A 13534-nucleotide genomic window follows, 5' to 3' on the forward strand; every position below is an offset into this window, starting at 1 on the left:
GTTTGAGCATGCTCAATGCTGATGGGATTCTGCCCCTTGCTCAGAATAATCACCTGAGAGGGCATAAATTCAAATTGAGGAAAGACAGATGTAGGATAGATATCCGGAAATTTGTCTTTAGCCAGCAGGTAGTTGGTTGGTGGAATAGACTTCCATCCCTTGTTGTGGAAGTTGATAGTCTAAATAAATTTAAGGCTCAGCTGGACAGGTATTTCAAATGAACAGAGGGGTGAAGTGGAATTTTTTTTTTTTTTTTTTTCTTTTTCCCTGGCTGATGCTGCATAAGTTTTCTTTCTTGTATCATACGCCTCTACTAATGCTAATGATTCTAACGCATTGGCGGGTATAAACCTGTCTGCCATCTTTAGTCTGTTGGTCTTCATTCTCAAGGATTTTGTGCCTCTTAATGCAGATGACGGGATGTGTCACTCACAAAGCTGCCAGAAGCATGGTGATGATATCGTGCCAGTCATCTTGATTGTGGTTATTAATCATTTCCAGGCAATGATGTCTGGTAAGTAGGGCCTGTAGGAACTTCAGCAAATTTCCTTTTATTTGGAAGGTGTGTTGGAGCAGATGAAGTAAGGCATGCACATACATCCAGACTAGCGAAGGCTACTTTTATATCGGCATAAATTGCAATTTCCTTTCTGGCTTGGAAAGCATTTAGTATTGCAGCTTGAACTGTGAGGAGGTTAGTAATTGTTGATCTTACAGTTATTGAATAATGAATTTGTTGAGGTTGCCCAGCCAGTATCTGATTCTACAACTTTGGCAATAGAGCTTTCTCCAGTACTTTTAACAGGGTAGATGCAGTAGATATTGGCCTATAGTGCTCCACAAGGTTAGGCTTTGTAATTTTCGGCATTGGAATTACAGCGTACTTATTCCAGTTCTCAGGGAAAACTCGGCAAGCAAGGATAGAGCTATAAATTGCTTGGAGTGGATCAATTAGGTAAGGGCCGAGACACTTTATCATGAAATGGGGGAAACCAACTCCAGCTATCTTAGTTGCCCTGAGGGAGCTAATACTCTGTATTAGTGCTTCTTTAGTGATAAGAACAGACTCCATCTCATTGTCAACCATTTGATCCCACTCAAACTCTCTGACTTGACTCATGATATATGCTGGAGAATCTGCTGATGTGGTCCATCCACGCTTCTTTGTCAAGCCCCTGATTTGTGTCACTTTTATGTGTGCAATGAGGTAGTTTTCCCCTGTCAAGTGTCTTTCATGTAGCGGTTGATTGCTCTAGATTTAAACATTAAAAAACTTTATTGCTTTCTACAGTATTTTGTTTACTTATTCTTTTTTTTTTTTTTTTCATATTATTTTACTTTTTATAATTTTTACTTTAAAATATTGTTTTATTAATTTAATATAAAAACCAATTTAGTTATTTAGTAACTTTAAATAAAAACTGCTACGTTAAAAGATAGCTTCCAGTTAATCTGGAATTTCACTAATCCGGACTGGGTGCAGTCCCATAAAGTCCAGATTAATGGGGTTCTACTGCACATTCACACATGAGGAATTCTTTAGGGTAGGGGATGCCAGAAGTTTATCTAACTAATCAGAAGCTAATTGATTTTGTGATGCCTGAAAAGAAAGTGAAATTGTTGAAGCTGAACAACCAAAAAGGCACCCAGGATGAATGGAGGCTATCCAGTAATATTAAGGGAGACAGCGAAGAAGGTAAGCAAACCTTTAGCCATAATTATGAACACATCCTTGGAATCAGGGAAGGTCCCTTTGGGATGGAAATTGCAAATGTATCCCCATTTCACAAAAGGTGACACGAGTAATTAGACCTTCACTTCTATTCCTGGCAAGTTAATGGAATCAATGGTTACCGAAGTAATGCAGAACCATCTAGACAGCAATGTAATTATACTGTATTCATAGCATTGATTTTTAAGGGATGATCTTAGCTGACCAATGTGATTGGATAGTATGATGCAGTTACAAAGGAACTAGATGCAAAAAAATAATTTTGAAACGTTATGGTAGGATTTCAGGAAAGCATTTAATAATATTAAAAATAAAAGACAGCTATACAAACTGGAGCAATGTGACATTAAAAGTAATTATTGCTATAGATAAAGGGATGGTTGAGTGCCAGATGACAGAGTAGTTAATAACGGACACTGCTCTTCATGGATTCATGTTATAAGTGAAGTTCCTAAGTAATCTGTGTTGCACCTAATATTGTTTTCTATATTTTTTAATGATACTGTTGAATGTACATCAAGTTTAATGACTAAGTTTGCAGACAACAGAAAAGATAATGATGGTAATCAAGATAAACTGCTGTAACAAGATCTAGAAAGATTAGCTCAGAAATGACAGTTGAGTTTAATACTGACAGATTCAAGGTACTGCATATGGGTAGCAGTAATCCCATATTGATATACCGTGTGTGGCATTGCATCCAGGGTAATAAGGAATGAAAAGAAATGGGGGGGGGAAGAAGAATTGTGTAGTCAGATATGAAGTTGTCTGAGCATTGCAGAGGACCCAGGACAGCTCACAGGGTTTGTCAATGACATACAGGAACTTTGGTAGCAGGGATAAGGATGTGATTATCCCACTGTACAAGTCAATGGTTAGGCAACATCTTGAATACTGCACACAGGTCAGGAAGCCTCATTTTTAGAAAGATGAGGATCTACTGGAGTGGGTGCAGAGAAAGGCAACAAGATTGGTAAAGGGCACAAAAGCATGGTCATGATAGGCTTCAAATCTGCAAGTTGCAGCACCTGGAGACTAGGCACCGGCAAGGTGATCTGACTGAGGTGTTTAAGGCTTTGAATCTACCGAGCAAGTTCAATGCTGATGGCATTATAATTCTTAGAATATACTGAGAGGCATAAATACAAATTGCAAAAGAGTTGTTGCAGGGCAAACGTGCAGAAGTTCGCCTGCACACAGCATGTGGTTGACTGTTCTAACAAACTTCCATCTGTTTTAGAAGTTGGTAGTTTGAACAAATTCAAGGAATAAATTCTACATGCAAATTCAGCACATTGGGAATATTAACCAGATCATTAGACTGCGGAACTAATACACTAGAATGGAGTATCACTTAAATAAGTTTTCTTTATACTAAGTCTTGACTACTAGGGTCAGAAGCGTGTAATTATAGCAGAAGTCCTCTTATCTGACACAAATAATGCTAATAGTTGGATGGTTAAAGTGGGGAATCATAAAAAGGTATATATTTGTACCTTAAGAATTTTATTTTCACTTAATCACTTTAATTTCAGTGATGAGCATAATCAAATGATTATTAGTTACTTACTACAAATCATTCAAATGACACGAGTAATCAGAAACCAATTATGACCCTCCCAAATATATCTATCACTACTTAAAACATACATCTATTTACACACAAATCAGTAATTTTAATCTGTTTAGATAATGAAATTCAACATTTTGCAGCATACTCCCTTTACTTTTAAAAATAGAACAACAGTTGAATTCATAGTATTAAAAAAAAAAAAAAAATTTAAATCGGGCTGTTGTATGTAATGTAAAGTTGTATCTAAGGTGTTTGGAGGCTGCATGAGAAATTTTTGGCCCTGGATTTAATTTACTCTTCTACTTCGTATTCAGATCCATCCATTCATAATACCATTTTCAAACAACCAGTGACAATTTATTGGAAAACACTGTTGCAAGTCTTTAGAGCCTTCAATTTGCCTGAAACTTAGAATTTCATTCTATGCTGGTGCTATTTTCTAAAGACATCTTTGATGGAGGCAACTTTTAATAATAAGAGCTTTCTATTCTACCCAAAATTGAACTCAAAAACGTTTACCCATGTCAGGGCCACTGAGACCCTATGTGTTGCGCACATAGGGTCACAGTAAGCAAAATCAAATTTGCTGCCCCAAAATATTTCGATTGAAAACTAAAATAACACTAAAAATAATTATTAATTTATTGAAAAAGGGAAGAATTACAATATATCTCACATATAATGTAATAAAACACAAATAAAAATAACAAAATCATTCTGAAAATAAACTTCAAATTCTAAATCACAGTAATTGTACTCTATCTCAATAAAAAAATTATACAAATTTATATTACCTTTCTTTGTGATGCGAATTTGTTAATTATTTTGTTTATTTGTTTGAAATGATAATGTTCTATTGAAATTATTGCCAAATTAGAGTCATTGTCAATAATTTGATTATTTTTAATTTTGTAAAACTGTTCACCTGAGGCAACAAACTGATAAAGTTAGAAAAATTGGTATTACATTAGCAGCGGCATATGATGCAAGAAAGCCAGGTTATACAGCATCAGCCCATCCTGTCCAAAAGTTTGTCCAGTTCTTCCTTGAATTTATTTAAGCTGTCAACTTCCACGACAGATGGAAGTTTGTTCCAGCATACAGCAACTCGCTAGCTAAATGCAAACTTCCAAACATGTGTTCTGCAAGTCTTTCCTCAATTTGAATGTATGTCCAGATTAATCAGGCGATTAATCTAGGCAAGAGGAAGAATCCCCTCAGAATTGAGCCTACTCAACCCATTCAAGGCCTTATACATCTCAATCAGATCACCTCACAGGAGTCTAGTCTCAAGACTGAAATTTGCGGCACTTAAGCCTTTCTTGATAAGACCACCCCTTTGTTATCCTCATTTGCATAAATTCTTAATGCGACTGCTACATTTGGAAAAATAACTGTAAAATCGTTTTTAAAAATATATTGTAACACTTCAAATGGAGCAATATTGTCTTGAAGTACTCTAGGTTCTTCAAATAAGGCTAAACCATGAGTATTAGACTCATTACAATCAATATCACTTAATTTAACATATAAATCTTTGCAATGATTTAATAAATCTTCATATGACCATTTTTTAAATTCAGAAATATTTTCAATATTTCTACATGTCCTTTCATATTTCTAAACCTTTCGGTTAACGAGAAAATTGTGTCCATAATTTGAAAGAAAAAATTTATTTTGAAATTTTGTTGCAGATCCTGAATAGCTTCCTCTCTACTTTCATAATTGAAATGACGTCTTTTCAATCTTTTCCTTACAGTGTTTACTTCTGGAAACGAAGCGTCAATGCCAATGATAGTAGCCATATCAGTAGCGGAATTGGGAAATTTTTGGAATGCTTCCTCTGTTCTCTTTTCTTTAAAATATTCTGTGATTTTCCAATAATGAAGAATTACAGAGCTCCTTGGACACCTTGAACAGCACAATAAAGGAGTACAATATGAAGCTAAACAGCAATAAAACCAAGGTAATGTTAATCTCAAAGAGGCCAGGAAGAAGAATCAATATAATATTATATGGAATAATATTGGAACAGTTCAACAGATACAGATACTTGGGAAGCATAATGACAGAAAATGGAAAAAGCCTCGAAAAAATAAAAACAAGAATTGCAATGGGCAAACAGGCATTTAGTAATAGAAAAGAACTATTGGGAAGAAATTTCAAGAAGGAATTAAGAAAGCAAATGGTGAAAACATTAATATGGACTGTTGTACTATATGGCTCCAAGACATGAACACTGGGAAAGAGATTACACGGCTAGAAGCTTTCGGGATGTGAGTGTGGAGGAGAACAGAAAAGGTAAAATGGGTGGACAGAGTGAGTAATGAGGAAAGTAGAAGAGAGAACATTAGTAAAGAATTAGAGGAGACAAAATAAATTTATAGGACATGTATTGTGAAGAGAAAGCATGTAGAGGAAAGGGATTGAGGGGTAGATGAATGGGAAGAGAACTATTAGGAGGAGAATTGGAATGATCGATTGGAGAGGAAATTATGCAGGAATTAAAAGAATATCACAAGATAGAGAAACATAGCGTCAACGGGGACCTGCCTGAGGGCAGAGAACTTGGGGAGGGAAAAAAAAAAAATAAGATTTTGCAACAGCAAAATATAAACATGAAACACAGATCCAGATAAGCAAATTAACTTGTCTGCAATTTCATGTACTGTATTTATTTCAATAGAAATATTTGCCTGCCAGTGTTCAATACTGGGAAATGATGAAGTCGCATTGATCATCTGATTGGTTTTAACCAATCAGATGATCAACCATCAGTTTAGCCAATGATTGTTTCACACAAACATCCAGATGGTTAGAGGACAGCTCACAAGTGGCTTATTACAAAACAGCACAAGTTAAAGAGAAAATTACAATATGACTACTTTTAATTCCAAATCACACAACAGTTCCTAGCTAAGATTTAGTATATGGTGCACCCTCTCTATACTCGCCAACACGGCACTGATTGATGGGTGCCGACTCCGGCCAGTGTCACGTGATCTCCTGAACATATGGAAACATCTGGCATGAATGCCATGCCGTGCATGTCACCCCTGTCATGTTTCCGTATGTTCATGTTATAAACTTCGCTGTTAGAAATGTTACATGGTGTTAATATTTGATTAGCCAATTATTTAATTTTATCGATGCATAATTACAAACAAAAAGGCTGAATGATACGTATATCGGGGGTGTGGGGGCAGAGCCCACAGAAAAAATAAAATAATCCCCCTATTTGCGTATTCAATTGTTAGCGACTTACTTTTTGGTTTCCCTTGGTTGAGACAGGTGTCTGTTGTATTGGGTGATTTTTCCCTGCGAAATATTTGTTCGAAAATGTTGGGTTGCTTAGAAAATATAATTCGATTGATGAGGTGAGGGGTTTTCTGTCGTTTTAGCATTTCTGTTGATGGACATCGGCAATTTTCAGCGTGAAATCACGTAGTTATCAGTAATTATTCGATTGCTTGTGATTTACTTTTTGCTTTGCCTTCTTGCTCTTCAACTGGATGATTTATTCCTGAAAAATATTAGTGCGAAAGTGTTGGATAGTTTAGAAAACATAATTCGATTGATAAGGTGAGTGATTTCTGTCCTTTTAGTGTGTGTGTGTGTGGTATGGTTGTTTATTGGTGCATTAGCTGCTATGGCTATAGTGCACCTATGTCCTTTTAGCATTTCTGTTGACGGGCATCAGCAATTTTCAGTGTTGCACGTGGTGTTTAATTTGTTACAAATAATATGCTAATTACTTTTTTTTCATGTTCGGGCAGAAAAGCAGGGGATCGGGATCCCCTATCTAGTAATGTACGGGCCAGAAGAATCAGGGGTTGCACGTTCGCCGTATAGCCTTTTCTTTATTTCAGCTCCGATTTTGTGGAGGGGAAAGTGGGGATTAGGGGGCGGCAGCCCCCACCAAAAATTAAAAAAAAAAAAAAAAAGGCATTTGTTCACTCGCATCAGCAATTCTCATTGTTAATGCTTGCGAAACAGTCTAATAATGTACGGGCGAGAAGAAGCAGTGGTTGCATGTCGCGCGAATTTTTGTTACTTGTTTTTTTTAAAAATTGCTGTTTTTCGTTTTCTTCTTCATTTCAGTTCCGCTTTTGTGATGTCTCGTGACATATTGCAGTCCCTGAATAACGTGCATTTTTGTTACTTTCTTTTTAAAAGATTGCCATTTCCCGTTCATTCGATTTTTATTTTTGATTTGCCACATTGTTGGATCTACAATAAAAATTGATTTGCTTTTCCATTTATATTGTGATATTTCCTTAAAAATTACTGTGTTTTTTTTCCCTTTTCAGCCAATCTCATTGTTAATGCTTGTAAAATATAGCTTAGAAAAACGTGCATTTTTGTTTGTTTTATTTTTAATAATTGTTCATTTCCCGTTTCTTTTCTTTCGCAAAAATTACCTCCCCCCCCACCTTTCTTCTTTTTGGCTCTATCCAACTTATTCAAATGTCACGTGACATTTTGTGATCCACAAAAAACGTTTATTTTTGTAACTTGAATTTTTAAAATTATCGGATTTATCCTGTTTTCAGCCACCGTATTTGTTACTGCATCATGTGCCATCCGTCGGCCGAGGAGAATAGCGGGAATGCAGTGAGTGGGCGGAGTCACAATCCGTTAATCACTGCTTTCCTCCTCTTATCCTCGGCGCCATTTTGAAGGGTGTACCATAAACTAAATCTTTACCCAGTTCCTATTAGGCAGGTCAGACCATCTGAGTTGGCAGTTAACTACAGGTGCTAATGCCCAAAGAGGAACACCAGTTCTAGATTTTAACATTTGCATTATTTCTGCCAGTGTTTCCTATATGCATTGTCTGCACAAAGCTTCTATGAATCAAATCCAAGCTTGTTGTATTAGCAGGATATGTATCATAGGCTCTAACATATCATATATACTACATCTCAATGCAAGTAGTGGACTGGCATTTTTTGGCCTTTGGGACAGTGGGTGAACTATTTGAATTACATCATATTCCAAATAATTCATCTCAAATGGATAATAGTTTTAATAGTGTGGGGAGTGGTATTCTCGATCTTGCAATATGTGTATTTACATCTGTGGATGTTACCCAAAAGTCCACAACTGACTTGATTTTTAAAAACTCACTCAAAAACGTACTTTGACAGCTGCCACTGTTTCGACAAGCAAAACACAGCAGCTACTGTAAAACGATAACAACAGCATTCCAGGGGAGTTCCTATGGGATGTGGCACCCAGGTGCAAATCACAATTTGGCACCCCCTTTAAAATTTTCTTCATGTGTATGTAAGTTTCAAGTTTGCAGGCATCCCCTTGAATGTTTCCACCTGGGTGCAAACCCGGGCACACCTGGGATGGCCGACCCCTGCAGCATTCTATCTAGCATCAACAGAACACCACTAATCAGTTCATAGAAAAGTGATAGTTGTTATGAACACAAGACTATCTGCAATTCCTTCAGTTACTTTTTTATATTACAAGATATTTTCAAAATATGTAATATTCAAAAATAATAGTGCACAGGGTCATATCTACCAACCAATATTAGAACTGATTTTAAAACACCACATTAGCTTTTTGAGAAAATGGACTAAAACACCAAGTTACAGTCTGATTGTCGCCAATCTACTAAAAGGTCAGTGAACCATGTGTATTCTGGTAATTCCACCCTACTACCCTTGCCTCAATTTAATGAAGATGGTAACTAATGCATAATACAAAATCAAAAGGTTATTATTTAATAAAATTAATATTATCTTTAAATACGCAAAATGAAATAAAAAGGAAATGCTAAAATTAACACTAAATATCCACAAATATATTTATAACCACTGATATAATTAATTTTAAACTAAAAAGGGAAAATATTAATAATGTTTAAATATAAATATTTCCACGATCATTGTGATATGGAGGTTAATAATATATATATAAACAGATACTGCCCAACAATAAACAAGTTATTGAAACTCCAATACATTGTACCAAAACTTGATGGGCTGCTAAAACAAATTCCATTTAGTAATAAAATAATATAATGCACTCCAACTTACCAAAACATCATAACAGATCTCACGTAATTCTTTTTCGACCTTTTCACGATATTCTTTGGCCATCTGCTGCTTCCTTTCGCTACCTTCGGTTTTTTGCTCTATACTTGAAATAACCCTCCAGGAACTCCGACGCGCTCCTACAACATTCTTATAGGCAACAGATAGCAAGTTTCTCTCTTCATTGCTTAATTCAACGCCCGTTTCTGTTACTTGTTTCATTGCAGCAGCCATATCATCATAGCGTTCCGCTTGTTCGGCCAATTTAGCACGCTGCACCAATTCGTCTTTATCCATTGTGGTTCAAAAGTGTGCGAACTAGAGAGAGAGAAAAAAAAACCAGCTAGGATTAAATTTTGATGCAGGAGTCACTTTAAGCCTAAGCCTATTAGCAGACAACGCCGGATGCCTAGATATGTACACCAAGATGGCGGATGAGAGTGCAAGAAGAAACTATACAGATGTAATCTGCTATTATTTACTCATTATTAAGTAATGGATTGAATATAAACTGACCACGTAAAGATATAAAAAAATGCTGAAAATTATAATTTTGTTAAAATGAAACTATCCATTATTAAAAAAACAAAATTACCGTTGGGCGGAGGTTTCTTCTCTACGCAGAAGTAATGCGGTTGCAGCGAGTTCTTCCTATATACGGGGACACAAAACTAGAAAGAGAGCGGATGACGTCACTAGTTGCTTAGTGACACTAGTACGCGGTTTAAATATTCACATATTATACCATAATATTACCAGACCAATAAAGACATTTTTTCAGAATATTTCTGAATGCCGATATTTTTTCAGAATATTTCTTATTAAACAGAAGTAGGAATTGATTTGTGACCACCTGAAACGTCTTATTCAAATACACTGAGAAATAATACACAAAGCCTTAATAAAACTGACATCATATCGCAGTATTTGGCGTCGTTCACAAATTTGGAAATTGATATCTTTTTATACGTAGCTTCACTATTTCAATTTAAGAGCTGCTTAAACATTAGTATCTTTTGACTTGTATTAAATAAAAAAATCAGAGAAGAATCATCTATTATTTCATGAAAAATAAGATTCCTAGAAACCTTATAGGTTATAAATCCGATTAAGCTATGGCACAGCTTGTCTACGTTTACACAAAATATTCTTTTCTAGACCATGGTTAAGAGGGGGATAATTTAATCAACTGTCCCAGCTAAAGGAGCTACAACCTTCTTACGACTAAATAATGTCGATTTTTTTTTTACTAAAACATGATGATTAGAAGTTAATGATTCACCTTAACACCGCATTATTTACGCATTTAACATTAGTAGGCGTGGTAGCATGTGATTCAGGAAAATAAATTCATCAGCCAAAAAAAAAAAAAAAAAAAACCTCACATTACCTGTCCACCCCGTAATTTATCTACTTCATTAAATTCATTCAAGCTATCAACTTCCATAAAAACAGATCGGAGTTTGTTAAAAACAATAGACCACCCGCTGGCTGAAGGCAAACTTCTGCACATCTATGCTGCAACCATCCTTCTTCAGTTAGAGTTTATTCCCCTCATGTGTGTAGTCTGAGCAAGAGAAAGAATGACAGCAGCACTAAGCTTGCTCAAGCCATTCAAAACCTTAAACACCTCAATCAGATCACCTTGCAGATGCCTAATCTCTAGACAATGCAATTTGCAGTACTGAAGTCTTTCTTGGTAAGAGCATCCCTTTGTTCCCCTCACCAATCGCGTTTGTTCCACACACCAATCATTCTAGTAGCTCTACATCCTTCCTAAAATGAGGCCTCCAGACCAATATGCAGTATTCGAGGTGTGCCCTTACCGTTACCTTAAACAAAAGGATAATCACTTCTTGTCCCTGCTAGCAAAATTCGGGTATATCATTGAAATAACTCCATGAGCTCTCCAAGAAGCCTGTCTTCACTGCGCAGAGAACTTCACAATAACTGCCACAGGGCCGTGCAAAGTCATTTTAGTACCTGAGGCAAGAAAAAAAAATTGTGTGCCCTACTGTTAATCATGGCAATGTTGGCAATTATTTAATCTTTCTTTTGGCGCCCCTTTCAGCTTTCAATCCGAGGCAAAAGCCTCGTTCGCCTCACCTTTGGCACGGCTCTGGACCGCACACTTTCCCCCAGTTATTTTTTTCATTTTCCACTACCCTGACTGTAGTACCACACAGTTGGATCCTTCCTCTGGGGTTACTCCTACCCATATGCAGTATCTTGCATTTAGTAGTAGTAGTAGTACTGGCATGTGATGCAAGAAAGCAAGTGTATGAGCTTATGCAGCATCAGCCAAAAAAAAAAAAAAAAAAATTCACACAACCATTCCCTCTAAATGTTTGTCCAGTTCCTGCTTAAATTTATTTAACCTATCAGCTTCCACAACAACAGATGAAAGTTTGTTCCAGCAATTAACCACCCGTTGGCTAAAGGTAAATTTCCGCACATCTATTCTACATCTGCCTTTTCTTAATTTGAATTTATGCCCCCTTAGGTTCGTAATCTGAACAAGGGGAAGGAACCCATCAGAATTCAGCGTACTCAATCCATTCAAGGCCTTATACACCTCAATCAGATCACCGCGCAGGTGCCTAGTCTCCAGCCACTGCAATTTGCAGAACTTAAGCCTCTCTTGGTAAGAGTACCCCCTTCATTCCCCTCACCAATCTTGTTGCACTTCACTGTACACGCTCAAGCAAACCGACATCCTTCCTAAAATGAGGCCTCCAGACCTGTACGCAGTATTAAAGTCGTGGCCTGACCATTGCCTTATACAGAGGGACAATCACTTCCTTTTCCCTTCTAGCAAAATTCCTGTATATCATTGACAAAACCCCATGACCTGTCTTGGCAGCCTGGCTGCATTGCTCTGAAAACTTCATATCTGACTGCACAATTACTCCCACATCTTTTTCATTTTCTACCACCTTAAGTGTAGTAGCACACAGTTGGTACGTTTCTCTGGGGTTACTTCTACCCACATGCAGTAATTTGCATTTGTCAGGGTTAAACTTCAGTTGCCACTTCTTAGCCCATTTGCCCAGATTATCTAGATCCTGTTGCAGTAGCACACTGCCATTACTGTCATTAACAACCCTGCCAACCTTTGTATCATCTACAAACTTCGACACTAAGCCTGATATACCTTCATCAATATCATTGATAAATATACAAAACAACAGAGGACCCAACACCGAACCCTGTGGGACTCCAGTAATAACATTAGTCCACGAAGAGCAACACCCATAAATTACCACCCTCTTTCTTCTCCCACACAACCATCCTTTTATCCATTGTAGCAACTTACCCTTAATACCTTTCTGCTCCAATTTCTACAATAGTCTTCCATGTGCAACAGTGTCAAAAGCTTTCCTGAAATCCAAATATATGATATCAAAATTATTTTTTGCATCCTGTTCCTCTGTAACCACATCATAATATACTATCAAATTTGTTAGACAAGACTTTCCCTTAACAAACCCATGCTGTGTCTGTATTATTGCTGTAGTCTTGTCTAGATGATCCTGCAATGCATCTTTAACCAGTGACTCCATTATTTTACCCGGAAGAGAAGTTAAACTAACTGGTCTGTAATTACTGTTGTCACCCTTCGATCCCCCCTTTGTGAAGTGGGGATACATTTGTATATCTCCGGTCTGTGGGGTCCTCCCCTGAGTCCAAGGATGCTCTCATAATTATGGCTAAGGGTTTGCTTTGCCGCTTCTTTTAATATAACTGGATAGATCCTATCCACCCCAGGTGCCTTTCTTACGTTTAACTTCAAATAATTTCTCTTCCACTTTGCTCTCAGTTATAACAAAATCATTAAGCACCCTGCCACAATTAAGTAAACGTCTGCCATTTTCAATCCTTAATAACTCCTCATGTGTGAATGTAGATGCGAAATACTCATTCAGTTTGTTTGCTATCTTAGCAGGATCATCAACAGTCGAACCATCGATATCAAGTGGACCAATCAGATTCATCCTCTTCCTTTTAGAGTTTATATAAGTAAGAAATCCTTGCTGTTTTTCTTAGCGTCTTTTGCCAAAGAATTCTCTTAATCTGCCTTCGCCTGCCTTACCTCCTCTGTGATCTGATTACAGACTAGCTTATATCTGCCATGGGCTTCTGAGTCGCTTGATAATTTATATGCATCCCATGCAT

At 36.9% G+C, this 13534-nt stretch overlaps 1 protein-coding gene across 2 annotated transcripts in view; it reads right to left on the reverse strand.

Moving 5' to 3' along the window:
- The window catches only part of LOC150084451 (14-3-3 protein zeta), a 111324-nt gene extending 101240 nt beyond the window's left edge, over positions 1 to 10084 (reverse strand). For both annotated transcript variants that reach the window (XM_090376085.1, XM_090376084.1), the window contains exons 1-2: positions 9954 to 10084; positions 9362 to 9676 (exon numbers count right to left, since the gene is read on the reverse strand). In XM_090376085.1, the coding sequence (XP_090232211.1) occupies positions 9362 to 9655 (294 nt within the window). In that variant the 5' untranslated portion in view covers positions 9656 to 9676; positions 9954 to 10084. The remainder of the gene's footprint in view (positions 1 to 9361; positions 9677 to 9953) is intronic.
- Positions 10085 to 13534: the final 3450 nt, after the last annotated feature.

This window comes from Mastigoproctus giganteus, chromosome 6, assembly GCF_048544385.1.
Source record: "Mastigoproctus giganteus isolate SK-2022 chromosome 6, ASM4854438v1, whole genome shotgun sequence".
NCBI classification, from domain to species: domain Eukaryota; kingdom Metazoa; phylum Arthropoda; class Arachnida; order Uropygi; family Thelyphonidae; genus Mastigoproctus; species Mastigoproctus giganteus.